Source organism: Mesoplodon bidens (assembly GCF_964165515.1).
Source record: "Mesoplodon bidens genome assembly, chromosome: 1".
Lineage (NCBI taxonomy): Eukaryota > Metazoa > Chordata > Mammalia > Artiodactyla > Ziphiidae > Mesoplodon > Mesoplodon bidens.
The window spans coordinates 138,124,072-138,139,818 of NC_138176.1; the positions used below are offsets into that span (position 1 = coordinate 138,124,072).

Genomic DNA, 15,747 nt, shown 5'->3' on the forward strand with positions numbered 1-15,747 from the left:
TGAACTCCTTGGATATGTAGGTTTATAGTTTACATCAAATTTGAAAAAAGTTGGCAGTGATTGCTCTGTCCCTTCATCTGTCTTCTCCTTCTGGAACTCCAGGAACATGTGTGTATAGGTCACTCAATGTTGTGTTACAGCTCACCGATGCTCTATTCTTTTCTTTTCAGTCTCTTATCTCACTATATTTTGTTTTGGATAGCTTCTATGGCTATGTCTTTAAGGTCACTAATTTTTTTTAATATTTATTTATTTATTTACTGGATTGTGCTGGGTCTTAGTTGTGGCATGCAAACTCTTTTTTTTTTTTTTTTTTTCAAACTCTTTTTTAATTAAAAAAAAATTTTATCTTTGGCTGTGTTGGGTCTCCGTTGCTGCGCACGGGCTTTCTCTAGTCGTGTCGAGGGGGGCTACTCTTCGTTGTGGTGCACGGGCTTCTCTCTGTGGTGGCTTCTCTTGTTGCGGAGCATGGGCTCTAGGCGCGGGGCTTCAGTAGTTGTGGCACACGGGCTCAGTAGTTGTGGTTCACGGGCTCTAGAGCACAGGATCAGTAGTTGTGGCTCACGGGCTTAGTTGCTCTGCATCACGTAAGGTCACTAATCTTTTATTTGCAGTGTCTAACTGTCGTTAATCACATCTGGTGTTTTTCATCTCACACACTGTATTTCTTAATTGATTCAGATCTTTTTTTTTAAATAACTTGCAGATCTCTCCTTATTATGTTCATACTTTCCTCTGCCTTCATGAATAAATGGAGGGGATTTAAAAATATAATAATTGTTAGAAAGTCTTTGTCAGAATTCTACCATATGTGTCATTTCTGTGTCTTTATATTGATTGATTTTTCTTCTCATTGTCATATTTTGCTGCTGCTTTTCATGCCCGGTGTGTTTTGATTGCATACCTCATAATTTGTTATTATGAATTATACCTTCTAGGATGCTAGGGTTTTTTTTTAATTCCTTTAAATATTTTTGAGCTGTTTTGGATGCAGTTAGGTTACTTGGAAACAGTTTGATCCTTTTGAAGCTTGCTTTTAAGCTTTGTTAGGTGGGACCTGAGTAGTCTTTAGAGCTAATTTTGCTCTACTACTGAGGCAGTACCTTTCTGAGTAGTCTATTTGAATGAAAAGCCCCGTGTATGTTAGGAGGTCTTTTCTTTCTGGCCAGAGAGGACACAAAGTCTTACCAGGCATGTGTGAGGTCATAAATTTTTCAGCCTGCTTCTTTGTGGTGTTCTTTCTCTAGCCCCAGGTAGGTTCTTCATGTGTAAGTATTGATGAATACTCAGCTGAAAACTAGAGGGGAAACCTCTGTAGATTTCTAGAGCTTTCTTTCTGAGCAGTTTGCTATTGAATAAGTACTGTGTCCTATGGGTTCTAGGCACCTTGGTTTCCTCTACTTCTCAATTCTGTCTCAACTCAGGGAGACTGCTGGCCTTTGCTTGGGTTACCCTCCCTGAGTTCAGGAAATTCTCTCCAGGCCATATGCTGGGTCAGTCATACTACTCACCTGATTGTTTTCCTCTATGTTCATCCTTTCTCATCTCCAAGACTTGTTTTCAATGCTTTTAAATTTTAGAGTTCTCCAGTGCTAAGTCCTTGGGTTCCTTCCCCTTTTACTATGTACCACTCCCTTATGCGCTCACCTTGTCACATGATTTTAATACCATCGTTACATTCACGACTCCTTTATTTACTTCTCGAGGCTTGCTCTCACTTCAGAACTTCAGAATTATTTTTTCAATTGCCTTCATGATATCCCCACTTTGATGTGTAATTGTCATCTCAAACTTAATATATACTAAAGTCGCTCCTCCTACAGTCTTCTTTTTTTAAAATAAATAAATTTATTTATTTATTATTTATTTATTTTTGGCTGCATTGGGTCTTTGTTGCTGCACACGGGCTTTCTCTAGTTGTGGCGAGCAGGGGCTATTCTTTGCTGTGGTGCATGGGCTTCTCATTGCGGTGGCTTCTCTTTCTGCGGAGCATGGGCTCTAGGCACTCAGGCTTCAGTAGTTGTGGCACGTGGGCTCAGTAGTTGTGGTTCGCGGGCTCAGTTGTTGTGGTGCACAGGCTTAGTTGCTCTGCAGCATGTGGGATCTTCCCGGACCAGGGCTCGAACCTGTGTCCCCTGCGTTGGCAGGTGGATTCTTAACCACTGTGCCACCAGGGAAGTCCCCTATAGTCTTCTTAATGGCAACATTTTTCTTTTCAATGATTGGGGTAAAGACGTTGGTGTCATCCTTGACCCTTTTCTTTCTCTTACTCCTCAGTTTGTTAGCAAATCCTGGCAACTCTACCAAATCAAACACAAGAATTCAACACTTCTCTCTACTCCCATTACTTCCACCCTGGTCCAGGCCAGCGTCATCTCTTACCTGGCTGTATTTAATAGTATCTTATCTTCCTGGCTTCTCTCAACATAGCAGCCAAATTCATCCAGATTAGTCATAAGTTACAGCATATCACTTCTCTGCTCAAAATCCCACAAGAATTTCCCAGTTAACTAAAAATAAAAGCCAAAGCCCTTACTCTGACCTACAAGCCCTACCCCATCATCACTCTTCCCCCCTCACACACACTCACTCAGTCTACTCTAGTCACTCTGACTCTTCATTGTTTCCCAACTATTTCAGGCATCTTCCCACCTTGGCCTTTGCTTGGAATTCTTTACCCCTAGAATTCTCTTGCCCCAGCAAGCACAGGGTCAGTTCTTCATATTCTCTTCAGGTCTTTATTTAAAAGTTACTTTTTCAGTTAGACCTTATCTAAGTTAACTAAATATCTGTGTATCTTCATGTGTATTTCCTTATTTAGTCCTCATCACCCTATGAGGGAAGTACTATTAATTATCCCCATTTTACAAATGAGGAAAATAGAAGTTAGAGAGGTTAAATGGGTAGCTCAAGGTCACACTGCTAGTAAATGGTAGAGCATGCAGACTGATTCCGGAACCTTCTCTATATCCTATCTATAATTATCATCTATATAGGATATTTATTCTATACATAGGCTATTTAGCCTATGTATATATACATGTTTTAAAAATTTTATTTTATTTATTTTAATTTTTGGCTGCATTGGGTCTTCGTTGCTGCACACGGGCTTTCTCTAGTTGCAGTGAGCGGGGGCTACTCTTTGTTGTGGTGCGCAGGCTCCTCATTGCGGTGGCTTCTCTTGTTGTGGAGCACGGGCTCTAGGCACGCAGGCTTCAGTAGTTGCAGCACACAGGCTCAGTAGTTGTGGCTCACGGGCTCTGGAGTGCAGGCTCAGTAGTAGTAGCGCATGGGCTTAGTTGCTCCGTGGCATGTGGGATCTTCCAGGACCAGGGCTCGAACCCGTGCTGCATTGGCAGGCAGATTCTTCACCACTGTGCCACCAGGGAATATATGTTTATTACATATATGTATATACAGCTACAGTGAAATATAGTTGTTTCTAGCCTCCATGTTTGAGGCAACTGGTGGAGTCTTGGAAGCAGAATGATGCATTGATCTAGCTAGTCTTTACTGGGCATCTACTATGTACTAGGCATTGTGATGAATGCTGAGGTTGCAGAGATGAAAGATGCAGTTGCTGTCATCAAGGACATCACAGTTGAGAATAGGGAAGAAGGCAGACACCTAGAAGTCCACGAGGAAAGAACTAGGTAGAACTCATGGATGGAAATTACAAAGGAAGATACATCACAAGTAAGTATTCCTAGTGGTCAAAGCTGTTGAAAATGGAATGGGCTGCGACAACTTCTCTCATGGGAGACGTCCCAGCAAAAGTGAGGAGACAGTTGATCTGACTGTTATAGAAGAGACTGACTCAAGCATAACATGGCTGGTCAGGCCACTCGGCAACTGATCTGAGCGGGGATTTTTTTTTTTTTTTTTTTTTCTTTTTGCGGTACGCGGGCCTCTCACTGTTGTGTCCTCTCCCGTTGCGGAGCACAGGCTCCGGATGCGCAGGCTCAGTGGCCATGGCTCACGGGCCCAGCCGCTCCGTGGCATATGGGATCCTCCCAGATCGGGGCACGAACCCGTATCCCCTGCATCGGCAGGCGGACTCTCAACCACTGCGCCACCAGGGAGGCCCTGAGCGGGGATTTTTAAAGAAAGTTTTCAACAAAATGACTACTTGCAGAGATGTGTGCCGGGCTGAGAGAACCAACAAGAATTTGATGGGACTAGTAGAGGGGACTAGTAGAAGGCAGAAGGCATTTTCACCTTTTTCCATGAAGGTGCAGGAGGAGCCTGACTAACAGCTGGAGCCTTGGAAAAGAGGCTCTCAGAGAGAAAGGGAGTTTCTGGAAAGTAGCAGCAACTGCCAGAACTGGGACAATGCAACATCCCCAGAAACAATCAGTGTACCTCAGATTCTCTCATCAGGTTGTTCGGTTATTTGCAGTGCCGCTCATTCACCAAACCCAAATGGAAGCCAGAGGCAAGAGACTGCAGGTGATGCAGTTAATAGAAGATGTAGTACAATCCACAGTGGCCAGTGTCTTCTGGCAACCACCAGTCCAGAGGAAGGTGGAGATGGATCTAGACCGGCAAATGGAGAATAACCAGCACAGTTGGTTAAGAGCCCTTCTTTACTAAGAAGCAAGAAATTCTCCTCGAGGTCTGTAAAAGTGAACGATTAGGAAGTGAACCTCAACTATGGGAGACAATTAGAGCTGAACGGAAAATCTGGCTCTGCTCTTCCCATGTCTCTTTTCCAGCGCCAACTTCCCCCTGCTGTGCTCCCGGGTGCACCACCCACCCTGGCGTCTGGGCGAAGCACCGGGTCTGGGAGCCTCCCTCCTGCGCGGGGGACCAAGAACAGCCGGGCACCGGGTCTCAGCTCAGCTTTCCGGGGACGAGGAGGCTAGGCTGGGGCAGGCGTCCCGTCCCGTCCAGGCGCTGGTGCCCGCAGGGTTCGCCGAGCCCTGGTCTGCTCGCGGGGGTCGCCGAGACCATTCAGAATGTCCGGGCTGCCAGACAAGCAGGGCTCTCCACGTGGGCAGAGACGAGGTTGTACAGGTGGCAAGGATCCAAGGCGGAGCTTCCTTCCCCTCTGGGTCCACCCACCGCCCCTCCCCAGCCCCGACCCAGAAAAGGACACGCACACAAAAAACTTTTGCCACACTATTAATATATTCCCGTTTCCTCCCACTTTCCCAATGGGCTACCAGCTGCAGAACTCCTGAATAGAAAGCTTAATTGTGCTTTGTCATGCAGAGTACCTCGATTTTCTATAGAAGGTTACAAAGGGCCATTTGAAGTATTTCTTTCTCGCCTAAGAGTGAACCATTTGCATAGGGCACCTCTGCGCCTGCGAGACCCAGGTAGCAGTGGCCCCCGGGTAACAAAACTCAGTGCGGTTTTCAAGGGACGCCCCACTCCACCTCCAGTCCCGCATTCCGACTCTTCTCCATTCCCTCGGGTCGCGGCCAGCGCCTGCAGCTGATTTAGAGGATGCGAAGCCTGCGGCCCGCAGGCCGCGGTGGCCCGGCCCCTCCGCTGACCTCTCGGCAGCCTCGGGTCATCACGGCCCCCCTACCCTGGGCTGAGGCCTGCTCTAGGCCGGGCCTCCGAGCTCAAGTGCTGTTTTCAGCTACTACCTGCGGGTCGGGAACCGAGGCGGTCACCCAAGCGAGGCCCTCCCCGCTCTTGCCTCCGGCAGAAGGCCCAAGGGAGGTACTGTAGGAACTGGAGCTGATTGTGATTTGGATCGACGCTGTTCCATTTCTCCTGGCTGAGTGGCAGGGCTGCCTTCAGAATATCTTTTCTTGTTGCTTGTTTTGACAGTTCGGATCCAGGTCTATGTGACATATAAAGCTAATAAAATTCTAATTTCATTGTTAATCTTATCTCATTGCAGGATAGGTTTTTACCCTCACACCTGCGTGGCAGGGTGTAAGTCCATTAATAATAATAAAAAATCAACATATTCACTGCATGTCTTTTCCCTGATGATATATTGTGAGCAGTGTGAGTTGAAAAAGAACCATTTATTCCCACCGTGAATGAGCCTGCATGGGGCGGGAGCTTCACCTGCCCCTCAGTCAATTAGGAATGTATCGAAAAGTCTAGCAGAAAACGAGTTAAATTAACCGTTCGCTAATTTCCTTGTGTCCCTCCTACATAATCCCCCCTCTTCAGCTTGCCCCAGAAATTACCACACGTTGCAAGGTTCAAATAGTGCCTAATGAAACTGACAACACGCTTCTCCTTCCAGCGCCACCGTCGGGGGAGCCCTTCCTCTGGCCTTCAAAGCCGAAGCGCTCTCCCGCTCCCGGTCCTCTGGTCCCTTAAAAAAAAAAAAAAAAAAAAAAAAAGATTTCTTTGGCAGGAAAAAAAAATCTAAACTGTCAATAACTCCTGATCCAGCCGGTGAACACTGCTGCCCACTCACTTCCCGCCACTGAGGACGCGGTGAGATTCGGAGCTGCCGGCTGGTGCCCTGGGTGAGGGCCTCACGGGCATCCTCCCCTCTCCCGGGACAGCTGGGGTCCTGGAGTTGGGAGGGTTGAGCCAGGGCCAAGGGAGATTGGAGGAGGATGGGGAGATCACCCTGGAGAACAAAGAGGGGAAAGATTAGAGAGACAGGGACAGAGACACACCAAGGCAGGAAGAGTAGGAGAGACAGAAAAAAAGCAGAGGCAGAGACCTAGAGGGAAGCAGATAATAGAGACGCAGACTACACTGCCAACTTTCAACTTTCTTCTCTCAAGTTAGAACCACGTGCCTGGCTCAAGCAACTCATCAGCCCGGGGGGAAGGTGTTTTGAAGTCTTGAGATGCAAGACCCTAATAATTAATCGTGGTCATTAATTAATTAAGGAGGAAAGGGGGGAGGTGGCTTGCTGCTGCTTGACCCCAAACAATTTAAATTAGGCTTTGTGAAGGTGGACTCCAAAAGCCTGCCGTCCCCCTCCTTCCTATTATTTCTCTTTCAAGCTCTCAAAAATTTCCATTATAATCCTCAGAGGTCTGGGGCCGGTAGAGCTGTGCATCCCTCTCCAGCCCTTCCCAGCCAACTGAGGCCAAGCTGGCTTTAACTCCTCGGAGCCGGCTGCTGTGCATGGGGCAGGGAGCTCTTTCCCATAAGGAGCAGCTCCCACCTGCCTTTTTTCTCTGCACCTGCTGTGGGTTGTTTCTCCCTGAACTTCAGAAACCAAATAGTTGCCTAAGAATTAGTCCCGCTGCAGTGCTCACACAGGCTAAATATCACTACATTCTCTGTTTCTCTCTCTCTCTCTCTCTCTCTCTCTCTCTCTCTCTCTCCCTCCCTCCACCCCCCTCCTTCTCCCTCTCCCTCTCCCTCTCACAGTCTTCTTTTTCCTCCCTCTCGCTAGAGACTTGAGTTCCTTATTTGAAATGGGGCAGCTAATACAAAGTCATCAAAGCACTATGGTTCTTGTCTTAAAGTGACAGCCCTCTTTATGGGGCTGTTTGAAATACGCCCCCTGCTTTTCAATGTCTCTCTATCCATCTTTGTCTGCTCTTCAGAAAAGCGGACAATATAAAGCCCAGCCTGGCGAGCTCCCCACGCTCAGGCCTGGGCAGTGCCAACCTCCGTCTTTAAGCAGATTGAAATTGTCACTGCTTCATTAATCTGAAACTAGTTACTTTCCTAAGCACACAGCACACACTTCCGATCTGTCAGGATTCACTCAGAGGAGCCCCTGGGGCCTTCCTGGGTTTAGGATTTGGAAGACTCAACAAAGGTAGGACAAGCGTTCAGGAAAACATAGGGCTCTGCTTGAAGAAATGCAATGCCTAGTGCAGAAGGGCAGGCAGTGACATCAATATAAGGGCAGACAAAACACCTTTTCAGAGACAATGGGATGCCCAAGCTTTTGGAAGGTGCACTTGAGAACATGGAGTCCAGCTATGTGAACAGACAAGGATACCTGCCTCCATGTAGAACAGCTTATGGGACTGTGAGAGCTCACAGGCTTTGGATTTTTCTCTCCCCAAACAGAAGAAACTTGCTTCCAAATATGAGTCAGGGTTGGTTGGTGTTTTTTCATCTGAGCTCTGATTCATCTCTGTTCCTAAGAGATCTCTTTAAGTTCCTGTTCCAGTTCTAGCCTGTGTTAACTGCTCCAAGTGCCAGGCCCTTGGGTGAGAAGCCCTGCCTTCCTGTGGAATTTCTCATCTTCTGTGAGACAAGCTGACTCTTTTCTTCATACCTCCACCATTAACAAAAGACAATACAAAAATTCCTCTACTTTTAATATTTCCAGCTGGCTTAGAATAGCAAGGTTTTGGATTCTATTCCATCTAATTTAGGGAAGAGACATAGGTATTTTTTGTTCAGAGATGCTCAGTTTTCAGTAATATGAGCCTAAAGATTTATAAAATAGATTTATATTAAATTATGTTAATAGAAGCCTAGTAAATGCACCATTTAATTGCATGGAAAAAAATGTTCCCTTTTAAGAGGTCTGTCACCTTAACAGGTACATTCAAAGATTCCCTGTGAATAATGAAAATAGGAACAATTGCTTTGATGCACTGAGCTGCATTCATGTCTAGGACAGCTTTAGGCTGTGTTTGGAGAGGATGGGAGGAGCTCCTTTTAAAGCAGTGATTGCTCCTTTAAACCCGATTTCCTCTAGCAAATAGGTTCTATTGGAAGTGTCATTCTCCCTCTCTCTTACACCCTTAAGCCTGGACCTGAGATCTTACCCAGAGCTCACTACAGTCTTCCCTGAGGTTCAGCTTTTTGCTCCTTCCCCTAGCCCAACTCTGAGCCTCTTCTTGCCTCCCTCGAAGAAATCTCCCAAGCAGTGCCATTAAAAATGAGTGGAAACTGCACGAAAGATAGAAGTGCGAAGAAAAAACAAAAGAAAAAAAATTCTAGTGAAAATAACTCTCTTCTTCCCACATACATTAACACCACCAAGAGTCCACCCCCCCACACATACTTGTGTACATGCACATACACACACAGACCCTGTTGCCCTCTGTGACCACTTTGAGTTAGAACAATCACCCTTCTGGCAATTCTCTGACCATAGTCGAGGTGGGCCAAGCTAACTGCATTTCTAATCCTGATTAGATATAACTGGGCAGCAGTGGTGAGGAGTGGGGGTGAGGGGAGGGAGGAGGAAGCCAGAAAGTCAAAGACTTCACAGCCCCAACTTTTTGTTTCTCCTAAAATATCTATGGATATCCTTGGGGGGGATATGGTGGGGGGTTGGGAGGGGGCAGTAAACTATGATGGCCACTTCAGAATTAGGAGAGGAGGTGGGATCTACCATCACCAGTGTCACTATCACCTGGGGCCATGAACACCCCAGGGATGGGCTGCTGGGTCCCTTCTGCCCTGGTCATGGTTTGCAATCAAGAAGCCTTGCTAAAAAAAAAAAAAAGAAAGAAAGAAGAAGAAGCCTTGCTGTGTGCCACCAGCATTGTTAGACCCTTGGCCTTGGGCTTGGGTTGGTCACTGAGTGGGAGGGTGAAGGGGAAAGGTCTCTGCTCCTCCTCTTTGCTGGGAATTCTGGACTGGGTCAGGGCACAACGGGCAGGAGGTTATTCTTCCCGCTGTCCATCCTCCCCAGCCCCCAGCTCTTTTTCTGTTTAAAGAGGTGGATTCATCCATGCTAATGGTTCCTGCTGCTCACTTCTTTTCTCCTAATGGAGCAAGGTCCTGATTTTTAATTCTCATTTTTATTCTCTTTCTCTCTTTCCATCATGTGGTTATAGGCCCCTAAGAGGCCATGTTTTGGAGGAACAGAGTTCTGTGTTTCAAGTTGGGACATATTGAAAAACTAGCACCTAGTGCTTCCCAGATAGAAATAGTCAAGGGTGACCCCACACATCTTAAACATTCCTCTTTTAATAAATCTGGGGACACTTCTCTTAGAGTGTTTGATATCAAGATTGTTTAACAGAGTATTTGTACATCTGAGTGTTGGCTTAGGTGTTCTTAACCTAAGGTGAAACTGTAGGCCTTTAAAATCAGACAGATTCCCAAAACCTTATTCCCAATCTTCAAAAACATCAACTGAATTTTCTTTTGGGGGGGGCAGGCGTTGGGGACGTGTAAAATAGGAGACAAGGAGACCTCATGGTTCACTCTGAAAGTGACAAGAAGATTCACTGGAGAACGTTTCTTTGGAGAATGTCCAGCGTCTTTGCCTGAATCTTTCTGCCTCTGGTGCAGGATCCACTGTTTCTTCTCTCTTCCCTAAGGAATTTCCCTGAAGACAGGAGGGAAAGGTACCGAGCAGCCAACCCCAAACCAGGCACGGAGGGCTGGCCCCGCGTCTCTGTTTCCGGGCCGTGGAGCTGGGCGAGTGCAGCATCGGTGTGGCAAGCGGGTGGCTTATCACTCTGGGCGCAGGGCCTGGGTGTGGGTAGTGAGGAGAAGTGCAGATGCTCTGGTCCCTACTGGGCAGGGACTTGGGGAGGGCCAGGCCCGAGTGCGGGACGACAGAGTGGCCGGGCTGGGAGTGGATGGGTAGGGGACGGGGTTGCCTGTCGGCCTCTCAGATGAGGCTTCGCTTTGGGCAGGAGCGCAAAGAGGTGCGGCCGGGGCTCTTTGGCCTTCTTGTTATTTCCTGTGAAGGAATTCTTCTTTAGCCGCCAGTTCTTTGCGCTACGAAACTCCCTTCCTCCCACCCCTGTACCGGTGCCCGGAGACGCCTGTTTATTGGGAAGGAGGGAGACGGAATCTTTGGAAAAGGCAGTGGGTCAGCGCCCCTGCTCCTTCGCGGTGGGCAGGGCGAGGGGGCCCAAAGCTCTGCTTGTGTGTGAAAGAGAGAGGGCAATTCAGAGCCTGAGCTTCCCAGGCCCGGGCCAGGAGCAAGTCAGATGCCTGTGACCACTGTGCAGGATCGGGCCCAGGTCACTGCACAAAGCGGCGGCAGCTCCCTATTCAGTACGCACCGTCCAGCCTCTCCTCTCCCCTGCCTGCCCTGGCCAGCACCAGCATGAGAGATGACGACGGGCCTCAGGAGTGCATGTGTGTGTGTGTGTGTGTGTGTGTGTGTGAGAGAGAGAGAGAGAGAGAGAGAGAGAGAGAGAGTGTATCTGGGCGGGGAAACCCATAATAGAGCCCAACCCCACCTGGTGAGTTTTCAGTTCCTACAGACCTAAAGTAAATCAGACCTAAAGAAGTGTGAATATGTGTGTTGTAAACAGTTCCTATGGCTTGGACTTTTTAGGTGGCATCTTTAGAGAAAATAATCAAAAATAACCCCAGCGTGTGTTTGTGGGACTCAGCTTGCAGGGAATGAGATCTCCTAGTTTCCATGTTTCCAGCTTCACTCTCTCCCTTAAAAGGACAGAACCTGGCTGTGCTGAAGAGAGAGCCAGGTTGCCTTGCTGGGGGCAAAGCCAAAGTAAGCCTTCTCCAGGGCCAGGATTGCGCGAATGAACTCTGCAAAGTGATGGGAAGAGAGGGACTAGAAAGGAACTAATTTAGGTTAAAGTTAGGGAGACCAGAGAAAAAACCCAAAAGTCCGAAGGCACCTGTGAGCTATTTTGGAAAAGTGAGAATGTAAGTCTTTGGACAAAATAATTCCCTATTCCTGAACTTTTGTTTTCTCAGCAGTGGTGGAAACCAGCTAATTTCTTAGCTAGACAAACTCGCAAAAACAGTATTGTTTCTAGTCACTTGTAGCATCATTTGTAACTTTGCATGTGTTTGCTTCAAACCTGTTTGATGAATTGTTGCCCTTCCTAAAACAATTCCTACTATTCAGATTCCTTTACATAATTCAGGTTTTAGTACTGAGAGAGATGAAGAAGGAAAGAAAGGGAGGAGGGACTGATACAGAAAGTAAATACTAGGTAAGGGATTTTCACCCTCTCCTGCTAAATAAATTTAAAGGTTTGCCTGTCATTAATTGTCAGTGTCACTCTAAATGGAGTGATGTATCCTGTCAATTGTGAGGAATTGAGCTATTTTAAGAATGGGGAGTACTACCTGGTAGGCAGCATCATGACAGAAGGTGTCTTCTTGGCAGAAGTTTCGGTGACACAGAAATCCTATAGAGCCACAAACTCCCTCAACCAAGAGACCCACATTACCAAGTTATAGTCATTACTTTGCTCTAAATTCTCACACTTTTATTCCCTGTCCATAAGGGGGAGAGAGAGAGACAGGGGAAGATGGAGAAAGCAAACATCACAAATTTAAAAGCTTGATTTTGTTTCATTTATTTAAATAAATATAAATATAAATTTTATATAAAACTATTCACAAGGAGACTTCCAGTGACTTGGATTTTAAACTCTCCCCAGGCAAATTTTCAGAAAGCAAGACCTACAGGGTTTAATTTTCTAAGTTATTTGCAATTCAATACTTTCATTAAAAACAATACAAAACAAAAAGAATCAAGAAACCCCGTGTTCTTATCAGGTTCTGAAAGACAGGGAAAGGGAAATGACATGCGCTTTCAGAAACCCACATACAGTTTTAAACTTAAACCAACCCTGTTTTTTCTTTGTTATATGATGAGACTTAGTTGAATTTAGATTATTTACATTTAAAAAAATGATCTATAGCTGCGAGTGGAGTCCCAAACAAATAGGTCAAGTAGGAGACAGGAGAAGTGTCAGGCCCGTTATGTAAGCCCCCGGGAATACTTGTCTCCACCTTCTCCAGGTGGAACAACCGAAAGGCCAAGGATTTTGGCCCCTGGGTGCCTGCCGCGTCGCGTTGTGGCGGGGGTGGGGCGGTTACGGGAGCGTGTAGGGAGAGGTGGGGCAGCCCCCCCTCATAATGGGGAAATCTCCTTGTCATCGTTGGCTGAGACCGGCGACAAGGAGTCCTCGTCCTCTGAGCGCGCGTAGTGCGCCTGGCTGCCAACGCACTTGCAGCCCGTGTGACTGTTCCTCTGTGTGCCCTTGCCTTCCTTCTTATGCTTCACCCTGCGGTTCTGAAACCAGATTTTCACCTGCTTCTCTGACAGGTTCAGGTACGTGGCGATCTCGATCCTCCGGAGTCGAGACAAGTACATATTGGAAGAGAATTCCCGCTCCAGCTCCAGGAGCTGCGTGCTAGTGAACGCCGTCCTCATCCTCTTGCCATTGGGTACCTGGCTGGCGTCCGAACCCCCTGCAGACGGGCCAAGAGAGGGCAGAGAGGTAATTCTCGGGGGTGGGTGTGGGGAGGCGCTCCCACCCCACGTGCCATCCCTTGGAAAGGATGCCTCGCAAGGACTCACCCGTGAAGCTCAACCAAATACCTGTCTCCATCTCTCACTCTTTCTCATTTCAAGACACATCGTTACTTAACCGGGAAGGACAGGGACGCCCAAAGCAAGTGAAGGCCTTTGATGTTCGGGACGTAAAGTCAGAGGATTAAAGTGGGGGGGGCGGGGGGAGGGGTTGCATTGTCCGGTCGTCTCCCTTCAAGCCTAGCGGAAAGGCAGGCAGGCTTAGCCCAAAGCAACGAAACCCTTTTAGCCAGCCTCGACGCCGGAATGCCACACTTAAGTACAAATACACCCACCCCGGACCTCAGTCAGTTAACCTCCGATTTCTCAGCCCTCAAGTTCGAAGTCCCAAAGGCCCCGATGTTATGCAAGACTCGGGCACCAGATACCGGGAGTGAAGCGTACCAGGCTGCTTGGAGAGGCTGAGAAGGCTAACTCCCACCTTCGTGGAACTTCTGGGGAGGACTCCACAGTTATACTAAAAGCCCCTCCTCCCTCCCTACCCCGCCCTCAGGCTCCCACTTCATCCACTGAAGGCTGAAAGTTTGCTCCCGGGAGCCGGCAAGGCACAGCGCGCAGGTGCCCAGAAACCCGGCCCTACCCATGGTGAGGCAGTGGAATCTCCGCGGGTCCGCCACGTTGTAGGTGGTGGCGGTGCAGACAGGTGCGTGGTGCTGCGGGTGCCCCAACGCCGCCGCGGCCGCCGCAGCCGCCGCCGCTGCAGCCGAGCCGGGCTGCTGGGGCTGGTGGTGGTGATGGTGGTGCTGCGGAGGGTGGTGGTGATGGTGCGCGTGGCTCACACGCGGGCAAAATTGTGCGTCCCCAGGACCCGAAGAGAACTGACTCTTGAGCAGGGGCAACGCCCCGGCGGCTGCCGCCGCCCCGCCACCCCCGGCCCCGGCACTCCCGGTCCCTGCGCTCCCGCCGCTGGAGCTCGCGGGCCCCCGAGGGGAGTGCAGGTGCGAAGTGACGCAGAGCGGGCAAACGCAGAACGCGCCGCTCTTGCGGGACGGGCAGCCCGTCCCGGACACGGACATCACCAACGGGGATGGCATGCCCAGCGGGATGAAGAAATCTGGCCCGGGGTGCGGCTCAGGAAGCGAGGGCGCGGGCCGTGAGGAGTCCTTGATGATGAGCGAGTCGACATAGAAGGAGCGCGACATGTCGCGAGGGGTGGGTGGCTGGAGGGCCCGGCCGGCCGTGGCGCCCCCTCCCCTCTCCTGTCCTGAGCTCTGCCCCGGGCGCGGCGCGAACGCAGGCGGTCAAGCCCTTGGGGACGCGGAGGTGTCGGCGTCTGGGCTGCGAACAAAGGGGTCCCTGGAGAGGGCTGGTCCTCACGTCCCCCGCCCGACGCCCAGGCTCCGTGATTTTATAGCCCCCACCCCGACACGTGATGCTGCGGAGTACCGCTCGGCTCAGGCTCCTCGGCAGCTCCCCACCCTCGGGATAGGCTGCCCGAGTCACAACAGAAGCGGCGAGGAGGGGCGGGTGCGCGGCGGGGAAGAATTCGGAGGAGGGGGATGGGGGAGACTTTGCAAAGTGTAGGTTTTGTTAATTTCGCGGGGAGGCCGGCCTCCTCCCCTTCTTTCTCCACGCTTTCCCGAGAAATCACAGAGCTGCATCCTCCATCCTACCCCTCTCCCTAGCCTGGGCCCCAGCCCAACTCTTCCTCGCTTCCGGCCACAGATCGCACCAGGTGGGGACTTTGAGGCCTTTCTAATAGGAATGCCTAGTGCTCCTTGCTCTTCTGTGCCAGCCGTGGATAAGGCACGGCATAGTGTGAAACCTGCGGTTTAGAACAGGATTGTGTGGCGGTGGACTGGCAGGGACCCAGTCCCGGAGCGCAGCTTGGGACACGGACGGACACACACACAGAGTCCCCTAGCTTTTGGAACTGGCCAAGGTCATTCAGGTGGTTGGCTGGTGAGGGATCCGGGGGGCATAACAGAGAGGCCTCCCAGCTAAGAAGTGGAGCTTTTCATTCTGATGCTTGAGAAGTTCTAAAATGCCTTTGCACTTGGGGCCTTCTGGGCCACTCGGATCAACGACCCTTCCTTGTGCCTCTTTGTAACCTGAAACCACCCCCTTTGGCAAAGAGAGACATTGAAGTTATGCTCTTGTCTTTCTCCGAGTGGTCCCACTGCTGCATTTCCAGACCATTCACACAAACTCCATCCCAAGGACTTTGGGGAGAGGCCCTTCTGGAGACTCGTCAGGGGTTGAGGGAAGCCTTCGTTCTGGGTCCTGCTATCTCCTGCCCCTTTGCATTTTACAGATCTTAGGCAGCTAGGAGGCTAACCAGGAAGCTCTCTCCCCTATGCACGCCTTTTAAAGCCCATAAAGGTTGAAGGGAATTGAGTCACTCAGTGAATCCTGCCTCAGGATGGGAGAAGTGGCTTGGTAAAGGAAACCTCTCTGAGTGGCGGTGGAAGACTGGTGCACCAATGGCTGGTGAGAGAGGGTGGCTGCCCACCTAAGGGCTATTGATCTTTCCGGGGAAGCAAGGCTGCAGAAGTGACCGCTTTCTCTTCTTTCCCCTTGCGGAAAATCTGGCTGGAGCAGGGAGGGTGAGCAACAGCTACACGTCCAAACCT

General features: G+C 49.5%; 1 protein-coding gene across 1 annotated transcript; it reads right to left on the reverse strand.

Annotated features, from left to right (window-relative positions):
- Window positions 1–12,712: 12,712 nt before the first annotated feature.
- Window positions 12,713–14,316, reverse strand: GSX2 (GS homeobox 2; the record flags this gene model as incomplete). Its single annotated transcript, XM_081249146.1, has 2 exons — window positions 12,713–13,053; window positions 13,755–14,316. The coding sequence occupies 2 exons, from the start codon at window positions 14,314–14,316 to the stop codon at window positions 12,713–12,715; spliced, it is 903 nt and encodes a 300-aa protein (XP_081105272.1).
- Between the last annotated feature and the right edge of the window lie 1,431 nt (window positions 14,317–15,747).